Below are 27718 nucleotides of genomic sequence, written 5' to 3'. Positions count from 1 at the left end.
ATTTAACAATTTATTTTTGATACTCATTTTCATTCTTAATTTATTATATCTTCATAATTAATATAAACACATAAATTCACATAATTCACATAATACTCAAATAATTCATCTTTATTACTTCCAAACGAGTTACAATGGTTGACCTAAACTATTACATCATTATGAATTCTTAGCCCAGAAACACGGGCGTTACAATTCTCTCCCCCTTAGGATGATTTCGTCTCGGAATCATGCATCAGTAAACAAATGCAGATAGTGACTCATCATGCCACTCTCCGTTTTCCAGGTGAGATTTGGCCCATTCGTACGTTTCCATCGCACAAGCACTAAGTCGACCATCTTGTGTCGTAACTTCATCGGCTTACGGTCAACAATCGCCTCTGGTTCTTCAATTAGCCTCTTGTTTTCATCCATCCTTAATTCAGAAATTGGAATTACGTCAGGAACTTCTCCCGTTAACTTCTTCAAATAACATACATGAAAGGTGTTATGAATACCATCTATTTCTTATGGTAGTTCTAGCTTGTAATCTTGGTTCCCAATCCTCTGAAGAACTTTAAGCGATCCAATAAACCATGGACTCAACTTTCCCCTTTTACCAAATCGTATAAGTCCCTTCCATGGTGCGAGTTTAAGTAAAACCGAATCTCCAACTTTGAATGTCATTGGTCGTCTTTTCTTGTAAACATAGCTCTTTTGACGATCCTGAGCTGCTATCATCCTTTTCCTAATTACCTACAACTTTCAGTAGTCTGATGGACTATCTCGGGGCCCATAAATTGCTTTTCTCTAGCTTCATGCCAACAAGATAGCGTATGACATTTCTGTCCGTACAAAGCTTGATAAGGTGCCATCTTGATGCTCGAATGGTAACTATTGTTGTAGGAAAACTCTACCAGAGATAAATGTTCATCCCAATTACCTTGGAATTCCAGGGTACATGCTCTTAACATATCCTCCAAACTTTGAATCGTCCTTACGCTCTGACCATCTATCTGCGAATGATAAGTTGTACTTAAACACAACTTCGTACCCAATTCCTCTTGCAGACTCCTCCAAAACCTTGACGTGAAACGACTATTACGATCTGATACAATCGTTAAAGGAACATCGTGAAGTCTTACTACCTCCTTCATGTAAGCATTTGCAAGCTTATCCATAGACCATCTTTCATTGGCTGCTATGAAGTGGGCACTCTTTGTGAAATGATCCACGACTACCCAAATCATATCGTGACCATTCTTCGTCCTGGGCAGTTTAGTCACAAATTCAATGTTGATGTCTTCTCATTTACCCATGGGTACAGGTAAAGGTTCTAAACTCCCATACGGTTTCTGATGTTGTGCCTTAACTCTCACATATGTCACACACTCGACCACATACTTTGCAACATCAAGCTTCATCGTCGACCACCAGTAATAGGGTTTCAGATCCCTATACATTTTTGGGTTGCTAGGATGAATCAAGTATATGGTCTTGTGAGCTTCCTTCATCAGAAGATCTCATATTCCTCCCATCTTAGGTACCGAAATCCTATCTTGGAATACCTTTAACTCTTGACTGTTTGTACCGAACACTAACATTTTTCCCAAACGTTCTTCCTTTCGATCATTTTCTCTGAAGCTTCTTCCTGTGCTTTCTTAATGTTTTCCATAATCGTTAAGACAACTTCAATGCTTAACGCTCTTGGCCTTCTTTTTTCAAGGCTCACTTTTCGGCTTAGAGTGTCAGCTACAACATTTGCTTTACCAAGATGGTAAAGTATCTCACAGTCATAATCCTTAAGCAACTCTAGCTAGTGTCGTTGCCTCATGTTCAATTCTTTTTAAGCAAAGTGATACTGAAGACTTTTATGATCAGTGAAAAGTTTGCACTTTATGCCGTAAAGATAATGCCTTCATATCTTTAGTGTTAAGACTACCACTGCCAACTCCAGATCATGAGTGGAGTAGTTTTTTTTATGTTCTTTCAATTGTCTTGATGCATATGCTATCATTTTATCCCTTTGGGTCAGAACACAACATAACCTAACTCCAGATGCATCGCTATAAACTGCGAAGAATTCAACTTCATTGAGACTTCAGAATTAGAGTTAAAAGTTTGCTTTAGCCTGCTTTAATTTCTCGATATCTATAGAAGTTGTATTTTATCTTTATGATATTCTCTCTAATAAGTCCGAGTTATTTTTATTTGTTTTGATTTCTGGTTTTATAATGTTCGAATTTTTTTTTGAAGGATTGAGTTATTTTTATGTATTTTGATTTCTGGTTTTTATAGAGTTTTGGAGTTCATATGTTCCTACCTTTAACTTCATATTTGTTTTCTTATGCAGATTTAGTTCTGATTCAGATTTTTTTTTCTAAGGGTTGGGGACATCATTTTTGTGTGCTGATTTAGAAGGTTTAACTTTGCAATATTGATATTAGTTTTTGAAAATTAGATTCTCATTCATTTAATCAGATAACTTTAATCTTCATAATCAAAACATCAACACTTAAAACCAATACTGAGGTCTTGATGTAAGAAGTTGAAGAACAAGACAATGTGGGTTCTTTTGGATATGATAAACACACACAAAACCAAGAACACATTAATACCAATTGGTTATCTATCACCATAAAAAACAATATGATCCACATTTGAACTTCTTACATCACAACCTCTCTCTTGTATGGGATTTTTTTGTTTGGGGATGTTGTTTTGGGAAAATCATCATGTTATGGCCCCCTCCTCATAATTCCGATAATAACCTTCAGAATAAAGAAAATCAATTTCTAGCCCTCATTTTTGGGATTTATGACATTTATCAACATGTCACGATTTGATCTTTACCACTTCCTTAATTTTGGATCAATGTTAGTTATGTTATAAAAATAAAAATGATTGAAAATTTTGAAGAAAAAAATGATCAAAATCAAAATGTTGAAGATAAAAAAAAAAAAAAAAAAAAAAAAAAAAAAAAAAAAAAAACAAACCTTGGTGAGGATTTATCTCCTTTATCTTAGCATAAATTTTTTATCTTGCCAAGGGCAATAAAAACTAATAGCTCGGCCCTGTTTTTCATCTTTTAATCCGACTACACTTTCACTATCGGATATAATTGCCCCTTGAGTACTCACATCGCATAATACACTTGATAACATGAGCATGTTTTTCCCCAAGCTACCAATTCATCGCTACCAAATAAATATCAGAAAATCAATTAACTTATAATCTCTTTATAAAATGTGTAAACGAAAATTTTGCCTTATCCTAACGCTTGGACCTGATGATAGGATCATATAAACTTGTGGAAAATTGCCGGCCGTAGTCATAGATACGCATTCATCATCAGATCATTAGTAATAAATCCGTAATTTGCAAGAAAATTTACAAACATAACCTTTTCGAATTGATTGAGAGTGTATAAAGCAAGAACAAAGAAAAAGTTGCAATTAATCTTGATTTAAACTATGTTTTTGGGTATAACTGAAGACCATTCATAAGTTGTTTATTAGTTTACTAGACTTATATCCTATATACATAACTTAGTACTTTCCATTAAATTTGGAATTATAGTACTGGTTTGTGGTCAAAAACTTGGATACGAGTGACACATGTGCTTATCGGTGCTTAATATAATCTGGTCCAATACTTTATAAGTATTAAGTGTTTGTTTTGTACTATTTTGTATTATTAAAGGATTAAAGAGATCACTTTAAATTAAAAGAACCTGGCTATCTATATTAAATCGCTATAACTTTAGCTTTTATATGGAAAGTACATCACAAGCCATAATGGTAAACTATTTATGGATAATTAATGTTTAGTTAATTCCATTGAATGTCACGAAAAATATTTGATTTCTAACTTTTATGTGATATTCGAATTTAAAAAATAAATAAATTAATTAATTAATTAATTAAAATAAGTTAAGGCAAATAAGTTTGATGCAAAAAAAATGATGGTTTAAAACTATGTTTCTAATACAGCTAGTTGATAAACAATATTATTTTTTGAGTATTTTTATGTTGTCACGACAAACAAAAAACCAAAAAATAATTTAAAAGTTAGTTTATAAACTAGTTTTTCAAAAAGCTATTTAAACTAACTTTTCATTAGTTTTTTAAAAATTTCTAAATATATATTTAATTAATTATAAACATCACATTTTTCTAAATGACATTTTATCATTTTATATCATTCATCAGTCTTCTCACTAATTTTCGTTAAATGTTATTTTTTATCAATTAAATTTTCAACCAATAAGACAAATAAAATCTAAATATACATATAATAAATATATAACGATTATAAAATCAATTAGGAACTTGTTATCACTATTGGATTATTATCATTATTTGATGGTTGCATTTAATGCATTAATTATATTTAATTTCTAAGACGTAAAAATCGAGGATTCGTTTTTTGCTAGGTAACTTGAAATAGACCTAGAATCATGATATTAAAATATATTTGAACTTTGATGCTGATATATTTATCTTTTATTTATGATAAAACTTCAAAAATGGTTCTTGTGGTTTTCAAAAATATCAAGTTTAGTCCCTAAGTTCAAAAAACCTCACAGATGGTCCTTGTGGTTTCAAAACTTTTAACAAATGATCATTTTCGCTAACACCGTTAGTTTTTGGCCGTTAAGTGAAGGGCATTTCTGTCTTTTCACTACTACAGGGACCATTTATGAAGTTTTGACTTATATATATATATATATATATATATATATATATATATATATATATATATATATATATATATATATATATATATATAATTATTTAATATTAAAGGGTCCTCTCTCTCTCTCTCTCAAAAGAAAACTCGTTTCTTCATCATCCGCTATTCCCTGGCTTTTTCTTTTTTGCGAGTTCTTCACTGTATTCCTCCTTCCACCATTCCCTGGCTGGTCTTCTTTTCTTTTTCTTCACGTTCTTGTCTTCATCCAATGACATCCACCAATCGAGTCGCTTTTTGTTCTTCTTTGGCTTCTTCTTCTCTAATTTTCCTGTTTGAGTTGCACTGGATGAAGCTCCTACTGTGATCCATTCGGTTTTTGGTCTCTCTTTTTTTATTTCACTCCCAATCCATTCCATCACATAATCCTTTACACGTCCTGATTCAGACATGTTGCTGTCTTGTTTCCACCACCAATCCTTCCCTGACATACTCGTCTTTCTTGTCCTGCTTTTCTTCGAAGTAGCACCACCGCTCTCCAGGCTTATGACATCGAGATTTCCCTCTGAGAAACTCACATCACCTGCCAGACCTGTTTCTGGCGATTAGATGAACGTCTCTGGTGATGTCTCAGCAATCGGAGTTGTAACAAAACTTTCAGGTGACTGATCCGGAACTATACTAAGCTCTTCACAGATTGTGGTGGTTGCCAGACTCTCAGTCTCCTCGAAGACTGATCCGTTATCCTCGATTATTGAATTACCTACCTTTTTCCCTTCCTCGATCTTAATATTCAAGTCAACTCGACATTCGTCTTCTGGTTTTAACCTAGCTAAACCAAAATCCCCAATCTTCGCATTGAAATTATGATCTAAGAGTATATTACTAGGCTTTATATCACCATGAATAATCGGTGGATCACAATAATGATGGAGATACTTGATACCTTTAGCGATATCAATTGCAACCGACAGCCGCTTTTTCCACTCCTTTAGCTCCGGAGACTTGCGATGAAACAAGCAATCTTGTAAGCTTCTGTTAGTCATGAGCTCGTAAACAAGCACCATTCGCCGTCGTCTCCTATCGGAAGAAAAACCAACAACGGCGAGGATACGATCAGAATCGATTTTTCCGGCAAAGAAGAGCTCGTTCTGAAATTTGCGTTCGTCTTAGAGAGAACCGACGTCCATGACCTTAACGGAAACATCCTGGACCTGGCTATTAATTAGGGTTCCACGGTAAACAGAACCGAAACCGCCTTGACCGAGGCGGTTTGAGGGGGAGAAGGAAGAGGTAGCGTGGCTGAGAGCCGTATAGGAAAACTTGTGTGGAGGTTTAGAGTCGGAAGGGGCGGTGCGTTTTTATGTTGTAAACTTGCGGAAGCAGAGGGTTAGAGCTATGAGGAAAGAGAAAGCAACCGCTAGCGGAGGAGCAAGGCGGATTTGGTGCTGGTCAGGTGGTTGTGGCTGTGGAGATGGAGACGAAAAACCGACTGGAAATCATACTTTCTTGAACTGTAAAATCACTTTGATTTATTGAAATAATTTCCTACAACAATATAATGCCTATGCATTTTTTTTTACTGATAAATCACTTCATGTCTCAAGAATTATGAGAAATTATGAAGAGAAACGAGGTTATTGTACTTGAGAGAGAGAGAGAGAGAGAGAGAGATGGGTGGGCCCCCTTTATATTAAATAATTATATATATTTTTCTTTTTTTAAAAAAATAAGTTAAAACTTCATAAATGGTCCCTGTGGTAGTGAAAAGACAAAAATGCCCTTCACTTAACGGCCAAAAACTAACGGTGTTAGCGAAAAGGAGCATTTGTTAAAAGTTTTGAAACCACAGGGACCATCTATGAGGTTTTTTGAACTTAGGGACTAAACTTGATATTTTCGAAAACCACAGGGACCATTTTTGAAGTTTTGTCTTTATTTATAGAAATGCATCATATATATATATATATATATATATATATATATATATATATATATATATATATATATATAATTAATGTGACAATGTATCACGAGCCCTTAGTCCCACACATCTATCTAGAAGCAAGTCTCATTCACTCGTTCCACCGAATGTATAATGCATTGTTCCGAATCAATTCCTAATTCGATGTTGTGGATTGAAGAGCGGTCATCATAAGGATTAGGTCCTTTAAAAAGGTAAGATTTAGACCCATTTGGATGTGGGCAATGTAGATAAGTGACCATATAGTTTGGTTTGCACTTTTGAGTCAAATGGTATAATGGGAATGTAGTGTTTCAGACTTCTTTTATGAATTACGGATTTAGTTCGATGTGTTCTAACTCAAAATTAATTAGATAGGGTTGTAGAGCTCATCATTATCTTTCCGTGGATATAAAGAACGTCGAAAACAGAGTTAGAACGAAGAAGTTATGACCGTTTGAAGTTTGGGTGGTTTTGGGCCAAGCTGAGTGCGTTGGGCATACAAAAAAGAGTACAGTGGGCGTACTAATGGAATCCTGAGTACGCTGGGAGAACCAAGGGTATGCTGGGCATATGCAATCGGTTCCTAAACCCTATTCTTGTGGTTTAAGCCTTATTTAAGCTCCTTAACTCCCCCAAATCCACTCCATTCTCAACCTCCACCCCTCCAACACCCCTTTCATGAAACCCTAACCTTAGACGAGCCTTTTGAGATAAAAGAAGGTGATTTTGAGTGCTTTGGAGTATAAATGGTGCACCTTGGAGAAGAAGAAACTTCTTATAGAAGTGTTGGTTGCATTGGAGCTTGTAGATTTGGACTTTCTTCACCTTGATTTATCTTCTAGAGGTATAAAGTTTGAATCTTGATGAGCATTTGTTATTTTTAGCTAGTTTTGGATGTTATGAGCTTTTGGTCATTTTAGTGCATAAAGTTTAGATCTTGAAAGTTTGTGACCTTACTATGGATAAGATTGGAAACTTTATCCATCTAAATATCATTGTGATTCAAATATGAAGGTTGGAGACTTAGACTTAATGGATTAAGTTGAAAAACATGCACTTTTGGTCCCATTTGATGCTGACACTACTAGAAAAACAACCTTTTATGACGCACAATGCACGTCGTAAAACGCTCAGACGACGTGCAAATGCGTGTCAAGAAAGGCCCTATCATAACAAGAGACAACGCGCATTTATGATGCACATTTATGACACACATTTACGACGCACGTGTACGATGCGCATTGCGTATGAAGAAAGGCCCTGTCATAAAGGAAGATGACACACATTTGCGTGTCGTAACCTTATGACACGTGTGTTTATGACACGCAATGCGTATCAAGGAAGCCAATGTCATAAAGGAAGAAGACACGCATTTTTGTGTGTCATAATTTAAATGTTTTTAACATTATATATTTTTGATAGATTTACTAATTTTCAAACTAAATAACACACTAAAAGTTTCATAATACAAAATAAAATACCATAAACAATAAAGATAATTCACTGCACTACTATGTCAAATACAAATAATCATTCCAATAGTAAGTAAATGTAACACATTGCTAATATTGCATAATATTTATTATAGAAACACAACATGTACAACCTTAAAAGAAACCCATGACTAAATTCTCCTTTAACAATTTCCTTTCTAAAGGAATAACCTGATGCAAGAACTTTGAGAGGCTTCAGGGCATGGAAGCAGGTTGCTAGAGCTGTCAGAACCTACACATGGCAAATCGGTAACTTAACATGCAATACAATAAAGAAATATGTTAAAAAAATTTTCTATTGTTTTGGAACACCTACATGATCAACAAGCTTTTTTATACTCGGTAACTTAACATGCAATACAATAAAGAAATATGTTTAAAAAATGTGTATAAATATCAAAAAACAAGATAGGATCTAATCATTCTATGGCACAAGAAAAATATCCCTAGAGAACTATGAAAAAATATGAAACAAATGAATGAAAGCGCATTGCTATTTCTTTAATACTTACTGTATAGAGTAAGACTTATCCATCATCCATAGTTTTGAAGGACATTGATGTCTCGCTATGCTGCACATATTAAAAATAAAAAAACAACAACTGAGTAACATATGGACTTATCTAGCTTGCTGAAATAGACATACAAAAGATTTTGTTGTACTAGCTTGCTAAAATAGACATACAAAAGATATCAGGAAAAGACCAAAATGCCCATGTGTGAAAGTAGCTGGATTACTCACGTCTTTCTTCTCTTAAGGCAAAAGAAAAGGATCCCTGACACTAAGTCCAACAACAATTGCAAGAATAGGATCAAAGCAACGAAAAAAAGCACCCATTATCAGCATTTTCCCGAATTTCGGATTCAATGGAAGTATTTTGGACCTAGAACAAATTAAAGTTCTATCATTTAGCAATTTGAATCATTCATTAAGATTCAAGTCATCAAGAACAGTTAACACTTACAGCTAATAGCTCTGGAGACTGGAAAGCACCTGATAAAAACTCTCCAATACTTCCAACTTCACAACTTATTATTTGCAAACAAAGAGAATTTAAAGGAGTTCTTAAAAGCTCGGGTAGTTGATTTTCAGAAAAAGCATCATAAACACATTGAGGGTAAAGCAACATATAAATTAGTCAACTTACAGCTAATGGCTCTAGAAACATTCCCCTGGTTGCACACGCCCTACCCTACCCCTTCTCTAAACCAACAAAAAAAGCAACATAGAAATTAGTCAACTACCTTGACCAACAAAGTCAAAGGGTAAAAAGGTAACTTACTTGGCGAGCAGATGCTTGTGATATGCATGAAGGCAACAAACAATGAGTGTTTTTCAAGGCATCAAAGGGTAAAAAGGTAACTTACTTAGATAATCACGAGCTTTTGAGCTATAATTCTCAAACACTACAAGAAAATTTCGATTTAACTACGGAAAAATTCCGTAGCAAAATGATGTAATTCCGTAACTAAACATAAATAACTACGGAAGTTGCTACGGAATTTGCCATTGAGATTCCATAGTAAGATTTCTTGTAGCAAAATGTTTAACTACGAAATTATAGTTCCGTAGCAATTTTGCTATGGGTGTTGCCACGACGTCTATCCATAGCATTTCAATTACAACACACTTCCATCACAATTCCGTAACAATGAATTTTGTAGCAAATTCCATATCTATTTTGTTCCGTAGCAAATTCCATAGCCAGTTGGCCCATAGCAAATTTCGTAGCTAATTGTTCCGTAACAAATTCCGTAGCTATTTGGTCCGTAGCAAATTCCGTAGCCATTTGGTCCATAGCAAATTCCGTAGCAAATTCCATAGCCATTTGGTCCGTAGCAAATTCCATAATTAATTGTTCCGTAGCAAATTCCGTAGCCATTCGTTCCATAACAAATTCCGTAGCCATTCATTCCATAGCAAATTTCATAACAACTTTTTTGTAGTTAATTCCATAACAATCGTTCCATACCATTTTTTCTATAAAATTCGGTTATTTAATTTGACTTATTATATCAATTTACAAAAAGACAATTAATATAAAACCAAAAATAACAATGTATTTCTATAGAAACTAAAAGTAATATCAAATACATCAAAATATACATATTTCAATATCAAAAATCGTTACAAATTTAACGTAAAACATTATTCGATACATAATATTCGATCATTGATTAATAAAAGTTTTGACCTGTTCACTCAATGTGTTAATGACATTCATTGCTTGTGCAAGTTGTAGTTCAGACTTTGCTTGAACATCCACATTTTTTTGCTGAAACTCCACATTCTTTTTCTGAGCATCCTCATATTTTTGCTGAACATCCTCATATTTTTGTTGAATATCCTCATATTGTTCGCGTTGTGTCTCAACTAACTTCTTCAAATTCTCAATCTCGACTTTTGTCTCGGCATTATTATCCTCGTATTGTTCACAATGTATTTCAGAAGATCCTTTACTAGAACGAATGCGCTTTCCATATGAGCCAAATCCATATAATCTCTTTTTTCGATCGTGTCCCCCAACAACATCATAAAATAGTTTGTCCTCATCAATTTCCTCTCCTATTGCTTCCAACCGATCACATCGTTCCATAAAATCATCCTATAATTTTATAATTGTGTTGAGATAAAACTTATACAAAAAAATATCAAAATAAAATTTACATGAAATTATTAAAAATAAAACTTACATGAATTTTTTTAGCTTTGTCAACTAAAAAAGTCACTCCATCGTGATTCTTAGTGTGAGTATACAAGAATAGTTCATGGTGTGCCGGATCATGTCCCCAAAGCTTCTTCTACATATATACAAAAAAAAAATCAATATTAAAGTAGATTGATGTTTTTACATTTAGGCTTAGATATTTAAAAATGAAAAAATAGCAACTTACTTTTAAGCTAAACCCATTAAAAAATCAAAATGGAACTAGATTGCTATGATGCAAAAGTAAATGAAAGTAGATTGCTATTTTTTGCATTTAGGCTCCACTCTTTAAAAATGAAAAATAAAATAACATACAACTAAATGGAACTAGAAAACTATAACATACAACTAAATGAAAGTACATTGCTATTTTATGTATTTATGCTTAGTCCTTTTTAAAATAAAAATGGAACTAGAAAAACTATAACATACAACTAAAAAAAGTAGATTGCTATTTTATGTATTTAGGCTTAGTCCTTATAAAAATCAAAATAGAACTAAATAATGGTATTTCTAAATGAAAGTAGATTGCTATAATATAAAATTAAATGAGTACTTACTAAATCAGAAGCAATCTTGGAATGAGAAGCCGATCCACCGGTATGCGTAGAAAGGGCTTGTCCATCAGCTACACCTCTACGCCTATTTTTTTTTGTTTTGTTCTGATTTCTTCTTGAAGTCTTCAGTATTCCATCTTGCAGTCCAGGATGTCCACACTTCTGATGTTATATTAACTGGTTTTTTTTTAGAGTCGACTTTTTCCATTTTGAGCTTATATTGTAGATATATTGTCTATATCTTTCCTTTGCCTTATTTTCCCAACAAGCTTGGACTAACGGAGTTTTTGCCTCATCCCAATGACACTTTTTATATAATACAAAATATATAGATGAGTTTTTTAGTTAATGAGTACCTAATAATTGCATAAATGAGATACATACATGAAACTCGTCCCAATAAAGGAGTTTTGTCTCATCACTTAAAGTTGCCCAACTATACCCATTTAAATCAGCTCTTTCACCAAAAGATTCATAGATAATGGAAGAACATGGGCCCGAAGGAAATAACCTACAAAAGAAAAAATTAACCGCATTGTAAAATTCATGAAGCTCAATGTTGATAAAAATGTAAGAATTTTAACTTACTCCTTATCTCGCACTCCAATATATAGACGCCCATCCAGTCCTGTAGATCCAAGTAAATACCCTTGATGTTGAACACCAACATTTTCCTCAACCGATTCACTACAATTTGTTGCGGATCTAGGTACAGATGATGTAGTAGATGCAGGTGGAGATGATTGGATAGATGTAGGTATAGATGATTGGGTAGATGATGTAGGTAAGGAAGACTGGTTGGATGATGTAGGTATGGATGATGCATGTGTTGATGATGTGGCACCAACATGTGAAACAAATGTTGGGGCAGATACAGTACCAACAGATGCTAATGTGGTACGAGATGATGATGATGACAATGCTGGTGTAGACAATGGGGCAGATATATTACCAACAGATTTTGCATCGGTGCGTTTGTTTATGAAACGTACACTTGTATGTTGCTTTCTTTTCAATGTGTCTCTTAATAAGAAGAATTGTGACATCTTCCCTGAAATTTTAAAAACTTAGGAAGTTATAAATCTGTTAGATCACAAATATTATAGAAATATCTTACTAAAAATTTAAGCATACTACTTTTTACTTTAAAATACCAATGTACTTTTGTTTGTTTATTTATTTTAGCATCCTAATTTTTACTTTGAAAAAATACAAAAACTAAAAGTATAATGCATATACGTTAATGAAAGTAGATTGTTATTTTTTGCATTTAAAAATGAAAAAACTAACAACTTACAACGTCATAGTAAGTATAAAAGATAAAGCACAACACTTAAACATGATGCTTTTGTTATCACCTGAATTGGATTGGATTGGATTAGACTGGAGTGGAGTGGAGTGGATTGGAACCTGGAACAAAGAAAAAGTTGAAACAGTTCATGCCTTTAATTAATATTGCATACATAAAGACTATTTGAGTATGATAAATGACCGTTTTACCCTTCACCAACTTAGCACATTATAACATAGTTCAAAGGAATGTTAGGAATAGAAAAATGGGTGTCTAGATAGTATACACATCAGGTCATTATAGCATTGAAAATGCCATACATCTAGAAGAAATGAGGTTAATACACAAACAAGTATAGGACCAAAAATTCAAAATTATCTATAAAAGTGTATTCATGTTTTTTTGTTAGTAAAGAAAGACCTACTTTCATAATATTCTTTGTAAGAATCAACAAAGCAGGATCCAAGCTCCATCATTATCCAACAAGAAAAATCATTAATTGATATATTATGAATGTTGATTCTAAAGATATTTCATATAATTGAGATGCAAATAGTAGAATAGCAGAAACAAGCATAGAAGAGTCAAGTAATTTTAAACCTAGAAAATTACATCAAATGTGAGATTGGAATGGAATTGAATTCCAGTTCCATAAATAACAGTCCATATAAAAAAAACAATGAGAACATGTTGTTTATCTAGCAACAAAATCTAACAATCCATTTTGTTGTTTACCATGGCAAACTAGCAACAAAATCTAATAGTCCATATAAAAAAACAATGAGAATCGTTGCTCCTACTTTATCTAGCTGTAGTCTGTTGTAGCCAACAAGATAGATGAGTACATGTTGTTTATGCAGAAAAATTATAATGGAATGTATTTCATGAATAACAGATTTATGCAGAAGGGAAGAGAAGTGGTTGAGAACTTGTGATAAGAACCTGTAGGATGTTGTAGTTTTCCTTGGTGGTATCTGCACAAAGACAATAGTATGTAAGTAATAGTTTCAACAATGTAATGATACAAAGTTTATGAAATAGATAACATAAGAAATAAGTTCATTGGTGATATAAGAGTGAATATCAGCATTGCTTATTTGCTTTCATCTACATTAAGGCCCTGTTTTTTTTTTCCATCATAAAGTGTAGTCTAGATATATGGTATTTGGTCAACTTTCTACTTTTTTCATGCAAATTTGCAGCAAACATATTAATTTAACTGAAGAGTAACTACTTAGGAGTAATCAAAGTTTAAAGTATACCTTTCTAAAGTGTGGAATCAATGTCAACAAAAATCTTGTTGTCCCCTGTTGATATAAACAATGTCAGAGTCTCAATCTTTATGAAAAACCAGATACATATATGCATGAATTAGCCATAAACTGAGAGACAATACAACTTGTAATATCAAATGCCAGTGAGTTGACTTAGTGTCAACATTGCTATAAATTCTTTTATCCAGTTGCCAAATAAAACATATCAACACTAATAGACATTTTTCATAAATGAAATCAACTTGGGTATTGTTATACTAATGATCAAACTGTATGCAACTTTCCTTTTGTGAAAAGATTTTTTCTTTTGCAAATTGAATTGTTGCTAATAACCGACAGCTAAGATACATTTACTAGATTAATTGCATTACACAAGTTTTATGGATTTTGTGTTATGATGTAGTCTTTTAGGCTGATAACTAAGCTATGTGTCAAATTCAAGTTTTTTGGGACAGGAGTAAAAGAAAGTATTAACTTCATAAATTGTAACAGCCATAAATAACTGAAAAACTGTGTCAAACTGAAACAACTAAAAGGCGAGCACTTGCAACACTTCTCTTTCATAAAAACAAACGACATCAACCTTTGAATAATTTGCATAAAACCTAGCGCCTCCAAATGAAAACCTAACAGGAACATCACACCTATGCCATACGTTTATTCAGGAAGTTTAAATTTCATACAATTCTTAAATTAGAAAAAACATCATATTTCAAGCCCTAATCAGCCTGTAGCTTCTTATTGTCCGAGTTGAGATAATCACTTATGTAGGTATAAGTGTTTGTGTGTGTGGAGGAGAAGGGGTAGAAGGAGAGAAAGACAAATGTGCACTCTTCTTAACAGTTCCGATCAAAAGTCTATTTATGGTCAACCTAAACCTGTTGACCATCATAATGGAGTCATTCTCAAAGCATTTCACGTGTGTCTTTAGGTCCTATTTTATTATTTTTTTGGTGTGTTATTATGGGCAGCACTACCATTGCTTTGCCTACAGTCATGATCATCAACAGTGGATATATTTTATTATTTATTTATTCACTCTGCAATTTTTTTTTTTTTTTCTTGTGTAGTAAAGTAAAAGTAAAATAATAATGAGAAATATGTAATTTTGTAGGTGATTGGAAGGTGGGGAAGATGTCCTTACAATGTGTGAAAAAGTTCATCTACAACCATTCAGACATTATTTCATTTTTTGACGGTGATAGACGGATATGTGGAGTTACACAAACACAATCAATGTTATATATTTTTTAAATAAATTTGTAAATCATTATATATTTTTTTTAAATAAAATTAGATAATTTAAACAATAACATGATTAATAATTTCAAATGAGCATGATTATAAGCAAATGTTAAAGATATATTTTACATTATTATTATTGAAGATACTTTTTGTATTTCCAGATCAGATTTTTTCCTGCCAATTAAGCTTGGATTTTTAAAAAAGACATGAAAAAAAACAATAATCTTTTCTTCACCACGTGGTGGTTGTGGACAAACGGGCAGGTAAAATAAAAACATGAATCTTAGGATGTGTTTGGTTTGTGGATTCCTCCGGAGTTGGAATGTGAGATTCCATCCCTTGAGGTGTTTGGTTGGTAAACGAACGAAGTTGAATTCAATTTCATTCTCCTTACAAACGCTTCTAAACAAACACGTGACACACTTCAATTTCTTCAAATTCCAATTCTTTTGACCGATTCCATTCCTTTGATGGATTCCATTCCTTTGACACATTTCAAAACCTGTAAATATCTACTTTTAGTTTAGCAAACTTTTATAGTTTAGTTACTACAAACACTACTTTCATGTTGTGTTGAATCAAAAGGGCATTTAGGTCTTTTGTCCCAGCTTTCTGCCTGGGACAAAAAAATTACTATTTTGTCCCATTGGCACGAGTCTCGGTCAAAAGATATAAATTTTGGGACAAAAGATTATGGATAACAAGGGCATTTACGTATTTTGTTCCGTTTTTTTTATAGTTGGACAATATTAATCAAGCAACAACACCCGTGAAAATGATCATTATTCATTCGGTCATTTTACCAATACAATATAACTTTTGTCCATGTCTTTTATCAATTTATGTAGAAATTGATAAAAGAATAAATTCAAAGGGGTAAATGAGTAATTACCTTAAGATGCTAATCACAATAAAAAAGATTATCTTCTTCGACGTTGTTGTCTTCTTCATTGGTTGATGTACTATACTCAAACTCACCCTCACTTTCATCATCATACTCACCCTCAGTTTCATCATCAAACTCACCCTCATCATTATTTGCTTTAATTTCATCTTCAATTTCATCATCAAACTCACCCTCAGTTTCTGGTATAGTGCTAATGATTTCATTTGCTTCAATTTCATCTTCTTGAAAAGCAACGTCTTTTTTTCGTATCTCACTCCATCCACGAGGTTTAACTTTACATACGGCCACCCAATCAGAATTGTTTTGTTTCAAGCTCGGGTAAGGAATGAAACAAACTTGAGTAGCTTGCATGGCTAAAACAAATGGCTCAAACTTGTTGAACTTTCTTCGTTGGTTTATATCAACCAAGTTATATTGGTTGTGAACCTTGACTCCTATATTAGGTGTTGGATCATACCAATGACATTTAAACAATGTTGTTGTTTTAATTGGAAAACCAGGGTATTCAACTTCTAATATTTCCAACAACTTTCCATAGTAATCACCAAATGGGCTACTTATACACACTCCGCTATTCATTGTTGATTTGTTCGCACCGTGTGATTCTGTGTGAAACTTGTACCCATTTACAAAGTATACATTATATAATTTCACAGTCCTCAATGGTCTTCTAGAAAGATCATGTATGTACTTTATTTCATTTTGGCGTGCCTATATGACAAAGAATGAAATACATTAGAAGTTTCCCAAAAGAAAAGAAAACAACTTAAAAACTCACATAGTTTTGAAACCATGTAGCAAAGTTTTCATCCACTTCAGCAGCAAGATCATCTTCACTTATATCCGGATTTAGGTCTTTCAATGACTCTTCATACTTCATGTACATTACCATTTAAATTGTTTAAACTTATGAGATTAAATAAAAACCGACTTAAATGTTGTTCATAATACTACCTAAGGTAAGGTTGCATCTTCTCTTCATTAACCAATATGTAAGAATGTGCTGCATTGAATTCCTCATCAGTCAGACTTCTACTTTTGAGTTTCCCATATGGGTGGCCATGATATGAAAATATAGTTAATTTTTCGTTGTCATCATCATCTTCAAATCCCCCATCATCATTTCGAGGCACCTTTCTGTTACGTGTATGAACGCTAGGCTCAAAATAGTGAGAGCAAAAGTTTGATGCTTCACGAACTAAGTATGCATTGCAAATCGACCCTTCCACTCTAGCTTTATTTTTCACATCTTTTTTCAACTGGTGAAGAAATCTGAAGTATAACATTTGATACGTTAGCCAAGAGTGACAAGTTTTAATTTTGAAATACAATGTGATCTACAAAACAAACCTCTCAAATGGATACATCCAGCGATATTGCACGGGACCGGCTATCATTGCTTCGTAGGGCAAATGTATTGGCAAATGCTCCATCGAGTCAAAGAAACCAGGGACAAAGATGGTCTCTAATTTACAAAGAATTATCGGGATCTCAGCTTCAATCCTTTTCATGTCTTCTGTTGTAATTACTGTTGAAGTTAAGCTTTTAAAGAAAAGACTTATCTCGGTAACTGCTTCCCACACATTTTTTGGCAACATCTCGCGGAATGCAATCAGCAACAATCTTTGCATAAAAACATGGCAATCATGGCTTTTCATTCCAAACAGTCTACATGCACTCAAATCTACACACCTCCCAAAATTTGAAACGTAACCATCGGGGAAACTCAAACTCTCTACCCATTCACATACGACTTTCTTTTGCCTCTTCTCTAATGCATAATATGCTCTTTGATTTTGATCTACTCCTTTTCTCTTCTTACAATAGAGTTTCAGATCATCTCTCGCATTTGCATTATCCTTTGTCTTCTTCTTAACATCCATTATAGTGTAAAACATATTCTCAAAAAAATTCTTCTCAATATGCATAACATCAAAATTATGTCTAATGAGGTTTGTTTTCCAATATGGTAAATCCCAGAATATGCTTCTCTTTTTCCAACCACATTTGCCACGTGATTTATTTACTACGTCAACATTAAGTTCAGTAACTTTTAACAAACCAAGTTCTTCAATTTGCCTTATGGTTTCTTCACCATTCATACTTGGAGGAGGACCTTTTGTCTCTACACGATTCTTTTTGAACTTATTTTTATCTTTTCTATATGGATGATCAGTGGTGAGGAATCTTCTATGACAATCAAACCATGATATCTTCTTACCATTTTCAAGCCTAAAAGCTTGTGTATGTTTTCCACAATATGGACATGCTAACTTCCCTGCGGTTGCCCATCCTGATAACATTCCATACGCCGGAAAATCGCTAATTGTCCACATCAATGCAGCTCTTAATTGAAAATTTTGTTTCAAAGAAACATCATAAGTTAAAACACCTTCTTCCCATAACTGTTTGAGTTCTGCAATAACTGGTTGAAGGAAGACATCTAGTTTTTGCTTAGGGTTTGTAGGTCCGGGCACAATTGCAGTCAAAAACATGTAAGGCTCTTTCATACACATAAACGGTGGCAAATTATAAGGTGTTATAATGATAGGCCAAGGTGAATATTGTTTTCCTGAAGCACCATGGGGTTGAAACCCATCTGTACATAGGCCTAATATAACATTACGTCTTTCGGCTGCAAATGAAGGATGGTTAATATCAAACTGCTTCCATGCTTCAGAATCAGATGGATGACACATTACACCGACATGGTGGCCATGATTATCAGCGTTCCATCTCATGGAAGCGGCTGTTGTTTGTGAAGCGTATAGTCTCTTCAACCTTGGAGTCAAGGGAAAATAATGCATCCTCTTGAAAGGTATACGCGAACGTGTGGACGAATTTCTTGACTTTTTGTACCTCTGTGCGTTGCAAAATTTGCACCGATCAAGATCTTTGTCTCCCCTCCAATATATCATACATCCAGACCTGCAACAGTCAATCAATTCCACAGGTAAACCCAATGCTTGTATTAACTTTTTGCTCTCGTATAAACTATCAACCATGTTATTCTCCTCCGGTAACCCATCCTTTATCAATTGACAAATGGCATCAAAACATAACTCAGGGATGCGATATTCTGATTTGATATTCAATAGTCGAGCTACAACAGATAGTTGTGTCACCTTTTTACAACCAGGCCACAACTCTCTATCGGCTGCCTCTAGCATATCAAAAAACTTCTTATCTTCTGAATTTGGCTCGTCATCAAGAGTTCTAGTCATGAAATCAGGACCCGCTGCATCCATCACCAATTCTCTATAAGTAGGATCATGGTGTTCATTTAAACTCGTGTATGTATCATCCATCCCTAATGAAGTACTATCCAATGATGTTTCTCCATGTTTATCCCAAAACTCATAATTTGGAACAAAACCAAACTTGTATAAGTGATATTTTGCCTCATCAACTGCTTTATATGCTTTGTTATTGCATTTTATGCATGGGCATTTAATTTTATCTCCATCCATATAACTTTGCTTAGTAGAAGCAAACTCGATGAATGTTTTCACACCATTAATGAAAAGATGAGATACATGACCGCGATCATCAAGTCGTTCATACATCCAATTTCTATTGCTCATTTTTATTATATCTGCACACATAAATCAAAAACTAGTCATAATCAGGGAGTAATAAAAGATTAGGAAACAAACTTACTAACCTTATTTCTTGAAATGAAAATATTAAGTTAGGAAAATAACATAGTAGATCTCAATTAAACAAGTATTTAACTCCATTTCCTCGTCAAGATAGAACAACCTACTCTCAAAAAAGTGTGTAATATAGCACCCTACTTTCAAAAAATGTCGGTTATGTCCTTTGCTCTAAATATAGAACATCCATACAAGTCACTTGTTGCTGCCTTTAAGAGATTAGCTATTACAGACAAAGAGCTTGTAAAAGTAGCATACAGGTCTAGAGTGGTGCAGATGGTTAAGTTAGCTGATAAAGAAAGAGAAACTTTCATTACTAATAATTACTATTAATCATATTAACATGATTTATACTTTTAGAGTGTGAAACTGAGAAATCCATATATTGTATTCTACTTTAAGTTGTCTAAAATTAGTATCTGCACACTAATCTTGCATACGAAACTTGATGAAATTGCAGAAGGGAGATTAATCTTTTTAGTTTTCAATACTGATTGGTGTTTGTTGCTACTGAAAGGATGGTCAGGACACCCATGATGAACTAGAAAGGAGAGACCTGAAAGAGGAGTTGGTGGAGCGTGAGCGGAGACACTTCTCATCTAAATACAAGGGTTATGGTGGTAAAATCACATCTAAAGACTCTTTATCTTTCATCTATAATGTAATATTAGTTAGTGTTGACTTGTGTATGTGATTGATTGTATCAATTTGGTTGCATCTAATAACTTGATGTTTGGACTGTTCCACGCACTGCAGATGCTGATGATGCTGATTTAGACATCAAAAGTGATGATGAAGGTATTTACTCTTTAAAAAATAAAAACATATAAAGTCAAAGATTTTCTATTTAAATTTATCATAAGGTTTTCATACGCATGGATAGTATTATTCTCCATGTTAATGCACAATTTCACTTCTGTAACATGTAATAAAACTATTTCATGAGAAATTTAAACAAACATATGTTACAATTTTATGCAGTAAATGGCTGTGATCAAAGCAACAAAAAACAAAACAACTCTCTTCTGCATTCAACCAGATATGCTCAATAACCCCTGCATGTCAAAAACAAAACCAAAACATAACCTCAAGGCCTTTAAAGTTGCCAAAAAAGTAATATATTTGACAAAATCAAAATCTGGAAATTATCACAGGTGAAACATGACGTAACATGTCAAAATGGTTGGTTGATTTGGAATAATATCTGAAACTTTTATAGTTTGATTGGAAAAGGTAAACATCATGGTGTTTTTGTAATTTGCCCATAATAGAACTATATTTGCATAAAGATTGAATAAAATATAACAAAAATGAAATGAAACGAAAAGGGTATTCACAATATATGTAATCAATATCAGGGAAACAAAAAAGTTAGAAACTTTATACCATCAGTGGCTCCGTTGATAACAGGTTTGCTATGTGTGATACTGAAGCATCTAAACCTTCAACATCATTTTGGCCATCTTCTGAGAGTTCTCCCTCATCAAACCCTGTTATGGAACAAAAATTATCATTAAAATAATATTTTTAAATTAGATTATTTATGGTTTAAATTAGATATCTTACATGCAGTGCAAGGAAATCCACCGAGAACAGTCGCATGGCGAGTAGGAGCTGTTGGGCATATCTACTTAATCTGCAAATATTAATATTTTAAGTGATATTTATAAGTTTTTAAAGGAAAATGTAAATTGAACAAATCAAGAGATGTAAACATGTAAATTAACAATCTTGCAGCAATATATATGACAAAATCAAAATCTCCAGGACCATCTATGTTCACAAGCAACATATATTTGACGAAAGTTCAATCAGCTAAATACCTAAAACGTATCCTGTTCCAGTCTTTATACATTTTGTACAAAACTTTATAATCATTATTAAAAGAATATAAATATCAAAGGGTACCTTGATTGATTGATCTTAACAATTGCAGGGTGGGTTTGATTTTTGTTATTAGCTGATTGGTTCACCTGATGATTCAAGTCTTGGGTTTCTAAGAAGCGAGGGAGAGATGCGATCCACAGGAGTTTAGATTTGCTTGAAAAGATGCTTGTATTTGACCCAAATAGCTTCCTCTGGTATTTTAATGACCGGCGTGATGGGTGGCTGAGCAACAGCGGGGGCAAGTTGAGAGAGGGAGAGATGCGATGGGCGTCCGACGATGGGTTTTAACGAGATATTTTTGAACGTGATACCTCTGATTTGGGGTTGCGAGGAAGTAGGTTTGTATGAATTTACTATTTTACCCTTCATAAAACATTGAACCAAACGTCATGGTTCAAGTTCATCAAATGATTCTCTCTCTTTCCTTTTTTACTAAAAAACCAAAATAAAACAAATTAATTTTTTTTTTTAGAAAAAGCTGGTACAAGCTGGGTAAATAAATTTTGATTTAGGGGTAATTATTTTCAAAGCCTAAAAAATATGGGGATAATATTATTTTACGAAAATTAGCAAATGTATGTCATCAAAATCTAAAAATTAAAGAATATTTATAATGTAGAAATTATATTATAATTACATTTCCAAAACAATTAAAAATGATTTTTTTTTCTGAGTTTTCAAAGATAATTGTGTATTTTTAATATATTTTTTTCAATAATCTTATATATTTTGCTACGGAAACATATTTCGTAACTATTTGACTACGGAATTTTCCGTAGCCAAATACCTATAGATTTTCATTTCGTAGCTATTTTGCAAATTCACCTTTTTGTAACAAGTTCCATAATAGATTAGCTACAAAATTTTATTTTGTAGCAAATTTCCTTAGCAAAATAGCTACGGATCCCAATTCCATAGTTAACTAGCTACGTATTTTTATTACGTAGCCAATTATGTAGCCAACTAGCTACATACATTGATTTTGTAACAAGTTTCATAAAGAACTAGCTACAACCAAAAAAATTGTAGCATTATTTGTAGTAAACTAGCTACAGATTTTAATTCCGTAGCAACTATTCAAGATTTAGCTACGAAATGCAATTCCGTTGCCATTTCCGTAGCAAATTAGTTACAACCAACCATTTTGTAATATATTCCGTAGTAAAATAACTATAAATTTAGATTTTGTAACAATTTTATGTAGCTACTTAAGATTTAGCTACATAATGCAATTCCCTAACCATTTATGTAGCAAAATAGCTACGACAAGTCGTTTCGTAGCATATTCCGTAGTAAAATAGCAACGGATTTTGATTCCATAGTAACTTTCCGTAGCTATTTATGATTTTTCTTGTAGTGAAAGTTTGATTGAGTCAATGCATCCTAACATATTCATATCAAAATTAACTTGTTTTAGTCTTTAGAATCAAAAGTTAAATTAGACTTGACTTAATTTTACCAGAATCCAGATAAAAATTACCTCAACAAGTGATGTAATTTCATTTTTCCTTTTGCGTGGGACTAACAAGTGATGTAATTTCATTAATTATGTAACTATAATTATCGTAAACTTTTATTTACAAACTAAAAGAATTAAACATACTAAAAGCTCACTAGAATCCAAATAAGATTAATAAAAAAATGTATTTTCTAATTATTTTAAAAATAAAATTGTAATTTAATTAAAAATACAAATAAGACACTGAAAGCTCATTAAAACCGAAATAAGATTATAATATAATAGCAATGTGTATCTGTAGCTCTACTTTGTATATTATCTTAAATATTACTAAAAGAGAAACTTTATGACATCATCTTAAATAATCTGGACCATTGATTGTATTTCAATCTTATTTTTTCCACCCTTAGATCAAATTGCTGACATCATCTTCCCTATATGGAATGTATTTAATTCCAATAAATGCTTTCCAATCATCAATCAATAACTTACATTCGTTGAAATTGAATATATTTAATTCCAATAAAAGCTTTCCATATTTTACATCTAGAATTTTCAGTTATGAAGATTTTAATATGATCAATTTTAAAAATATATTACTAACAAATCATTTCAATCAAGGTCTTAATATCAACCATTAATATAAATCCGTTTATATTAGTAAACCAGTAATATAAAATCTTTTTTATTAGGAAATCATTAATACCGAAAAATCATATTCAAATTATCACATACATATACGATTCATCATTGAATCCGCGACTCACATTTATTTTCAATCGTTTCTTTTCTTCAAACATTCTCCTACAACATCGTTAATATTGTTTATAGCTTCCATCATCATTCTCTGCTATCAACATTCACTCTTGTGCGCTAGAAGGTCAGTACCTTCTTTCGCTTTTTATATTTTTTTCGATCATTTTTTGTTCCTATATCAAATGTATGTATTCATATATTTTGATTTTCTTTATCACAAATTACATAAAATCAGTTAACTACTTTTCTGAAACTTTTCAAATAAACATGAAAAGGTATTAGGTACCTTTAACAAAACAAAATTTAACTATCCTTGGAACTGACATTAGTTACGAAAATGTTACTTTTATATATTAGAGATGATTATGATTTTTTTTTAAATTTTTATGTCATAAGAATCCGGTTAATTTTGGCATGATTTTAAAATATCATTGAAATTATTATGTTTTTATATATCATATCAACCTACTTTTTTTTTTTTTTTTTTATCTTCGTATAGTAACAATAAAATTTATTAATTTACACAACAAATATAAATATTTCAAATTTTGTAATATTATTATATCTTACAAAATACAACTCCTTCCAAAATGAATATTCGTCAGTAATTTCATCCATAATTTCAACAGATTTAAATTTGTATTTTCTTTATATATATATATATATATATATATATATATATATATATATATATATATATATATATATATATATATATATATATTTTTAATGATCCTGATTTTTTTTCTCCAAAAGTATATCAAACATTTACGTTTTAGATAATGTTGTCCTATTATAATTATTATTTTCCAAATATATATCCGTTTAATGAGGAATTTGATATAATAAAGGAAGTGAATGTTAATTAAAATGAGATATATATTCCATAATTATTACATGAATTTATTAAAAAAATTAATATCAATGTGTAAATATTAAACATTTTTAAAGTGAAATTTCATAATACATACAAACGATAATGTTGTACAATGAAATATAAAATTGAATAGACTGAAAAAAAAACACTATTAAAGCAGTCAATCTTGAAAATAACATAGTTATGAAAAATTATAAAGTAGGATTGAAATTATAAGATATTAGGAGATTTGTAAAAAGTACATTTAGTAAAAGCGTTACGGTTATTAGAAAAAATAAGACTGTTAAGATTACTGAAAATACAATATATAAACTAAATTATCATAATAGTAATGAAATGTCATTATTTGATATTTCATATAATTGACAGATATATCAAATTAAATTGATATACTAAAATTATTCAAAGTTGCACCAAAACTAATGCAAAATTTTTGCAAATACTAAATAAATAAGAACAAACATAAAAGCTAGCATTTATATTTATAATCAATTTAAAATAAACCAATCATGATTTAGAAAAAAAATCTCCATTGATGATATACTAAAATTAAATCTATATAACATTTAACATTTTATAAATTATATTACATAACTTTATTTGAATAAATAAAATAGTTGTTAATATTTAATGCAATAGAAAAAACGGTATATTGATTGTCAATATATGTTTAAATTAGGTAACATTATTATGCAATGAACGTCTAATTATATTGATTGTCAATATATGTTTAAATTAGGTAACATTATTATGCAATGAACGTCTAATTAAAATGCTTATAAATATATAAATATCATAACTATATAAGACGAGGAAAATCGTTCAACTAATAAAACAAAAAATAATGTCTACAAAAAGATCTTTCAATGATTATATATATTTACCGTTTTCAATGTATTTTCTACATATTTCAATAATACTAATAACCATATATTTTTTTTTATAATCATTATAAAATATCTACAAACGATTATATGTTTTTTATGCGTTTTCCGCGTTTAACGCGGGCTATAATCTAGTTTTACTATAATTACTGAAAAAAATAATTGTTTACAAACTAAAATTTTAAACATACCATTGAAAGCCAACATCTGAGACTGACCATATGACAAATGTTGATTCTGCTGCATCTATTGACTTTGATTTTGAACAAGTTGTTGAAAATGAACACGCTGCTGAGATTGCATAGGAGTCTCATGTAGTGAATGCCGAGACCTGAAATTCATCTTTTCTGCCTGCTGAGTATTGACCAAATTTGACTGATTGACCATCAAAGGAGCACTCGTGTTATGTAGTGCATGCAAGCTTAATGGATTCATGTTTTTATTATTCATCATCGATGTATTTGAGGTTGTGGGAACATAAAAGTTTCCAGTTCGAGAAGAATCAGTGATGCTACTCCCATAACCATCACCTGCAAAGTATACGTATTAAGTACCTCATCAACATTAAAGAGGATACTACAGTGCCAAAAGCAAAGAGAGAGAGAGAGAGAGAGAGAGAGAGAGTACCCTGTGACATCTGTTGTTGATGGACATTCATGTTCCCATAATGAGAAGGTGTCACATAGCTTTCTGAGGTTCCTGAAGCATTCATCATAGGTGAATTATTGGGCGTCATTCCTAATCCGTTGTTTATTGAGCCATTTGAAAAGCCATAAGCTTTCTGTTGTAAACTAGACCTGATTCCCTCACCCATATGGCTTCCAAGGCTATGTAATATATATGCGACTGTTCTGGCCACCAACTTGCTGCTTCTGGCTCAGTGGCTGAGATTCCATTGTTGAGTCAATAGTCGATAGCCCAACAACATTGTTGGACATATCTGTGTTCATGTAAGACTAATTAGTATTACTATTGTTAAATCCAGGAGTAGGCATCATCTGGCTGCCCATTCTTTGTGCCCCCATTGATGAAATCAAAATGTTTCCACTCGAAAACTTTGATGTTGACTGTTGATAACCATTCATGAAACCTCCTGCCAAAGTGGATCCAATGTTTTGATACAGAGTAGAAGAAAAGTCGATAATATAAAATAATAAGAGGCAATATTTACCATCAGATGACCCCAAGGAGCCATTTTGCATCCCACTGGAGATTTGGGTGGTATTAGGTATAAGGTTTCCTGTGTTCACAGGTGATAGCATCATGCTATTAACAAAGGAGTTATCCATAGATGATGTGGCCATTATATTTGAGTTCCCACTTTGTGCCATGCCCGGATTTGGAATCATTGTTCCCATGGGAACAGAAGTATTGCCTTGTTGCTGATACTATTGATTTTGGTTGCTCAATGGGATGCGTCTGATTAGAATATGTAAACGGATTTCCAATGTATCTAAATTCATGTATTCCTCCTAAAACATATAATAATTTGTATATTTTAGTCAAATATGTTTCCGGTATCGCACTAAAGAGATGGATTCTTTCAAAATTCAATGCAAAGAAAAATACAAAGATTTTACCTTTGTGGTTGCGGTCTTGAACAGGCCTTCTTCTAGGCGTCTAACAATGTCCATCACCTTGTTTGGAGCTATCTCTTGTGTTTTTTGTCGTTGCATTAAGAATTCATAGCTGGAGAAGAAGATTTAAAAACATTAAGAGTAGAAAAATATCAAATTAGACACACAAAAAGATCAGATCTACCAAGCAGGCAACCAAGCATGATGGATAATAAATCAACACAAGGAGGGGAGGGGGTGTAACTATAATTAGTTGGTATTGAGATGAAATACAGGAAACTGAACCAGGCCTAAGCTTATCAAGTCTAAAACTAGGTCAGCACTAAGAGCATACAAAAACAACAAAATAATTTAAGAAATAATAATAATAAAGAGAAATTAAGGAAAGAAACAATAGTTGTTTGTAAATGAGAAACTCACATTCTCTCCTGTATAAATTGGCGAGCCTTGACAAAACCAGGCTCCATATTGGTTGGGTATCCGCCCAAAGAACTATCCTAATGATATATG

The 27718-nt window shown here is 32.4% G+C and overlaps 2 protein-coding genes and 1 pseudogene across 3 annotated transcripts; all 3 read right to left on the bottom strand.

Moving 5' to 3' along the window:
• Positions 1 to 4829: 4829 nt before the first annotated feature.
• Positions 4830 to 9260, bottom strand: LOC145046761 (receptor-like serine/threonine-protein kinase At4g25390; annotated as a pseudogene).
• Positions 9261 to 10261: 1001 nt separating this feature from the next.
• On the bottom strand, positions 10262 to 11563 carry LOC144998631 (uncharacterized). Its single transcript, XM_078958367.1, has 3 exons — positions 11399 to 11563; positions 10825 to 10932; positions 10262 to 10736 (listed from the first exon to the last, which is right to left on the bottom strand). The coding sequence occupies exon 3, from the start codon at positions 10725 to 10727 to the stop codon at positions 10302 to 10304; it is 426 nt and encodes a 141-aa protein (XP_078814493.1). The 5' UTR covers positions 10728 to 10736; positions 10825 to 10932; positions 11399 to 11563; the 3' UTR covers positions 10262 to 10301.
• Positions 11564 to 15412: 3849 nt separating this feature from the next.
• Positions 15413 to 27019, bottom strand: LOC145047989 (uncharacterized). 2 transcript variants are annotated; one of them, XM_078996370.1, is made up of 11 exons: positions 26803 to 27019; positions 26259 to 26724; positions 25823 to 26161; positions 21677 to 22087; positions 21335 to 21404; positions 21155 to 21258; positions 17463 to 19707; positions 17067 to 17384; positions 16891 to 16986; positions 16098 to 16823; positions 15413 to 15717 (listed from the first exon to the last, which is right to left on the bottom strand). In XM_078996370.1, exons 7-9 carry the CDS (start codon positions 19694 to 19696, stop codon positions 16971 to 16973), a joined length of 2568 nt encoding a protein of 855 aa, XP_078852496.1. In that variant the 5' UTR covers positions 19697 to 19707; positions 21155 to 21258; positions 21335 to 21404; positions 21677 to 22087; positions 25823 to 26161; positions 26259 to 26724; positions 26803 to 27019; the 3' UTR covers positions 15413 to 15717; positions 16098 to 16823; positions 16891 to 16970. The 2 variants fall into 2 exon arrangements, with proteins under 2 accessions (XP_078852496.1, XP_078852495.1); XM_078996369.1 differs by having other exon boundaries at positions 15413 to 15707.
• Positions 27020 to 27718: the final 699 nt, after the last annotated feature.

Source organism: Lactuca saligna, chromosome 5, assembly GCF_052625555.1.
Source record: "Lactuca saligna cultivar CGN05327 chromosome 5, ASM5262555v1, whole genome shotgun sequence".
NCBI lineage: Eukaryota > Viridiplantae > Streptophyta > Magnoliopsida > Asterales > Asteraceae > Lactuca > Lactuca saligna.
Note: the sequence above shows the minus strand (reverse complement) of the source record. Positions and strands in the feature narration are given on the sequence as shown.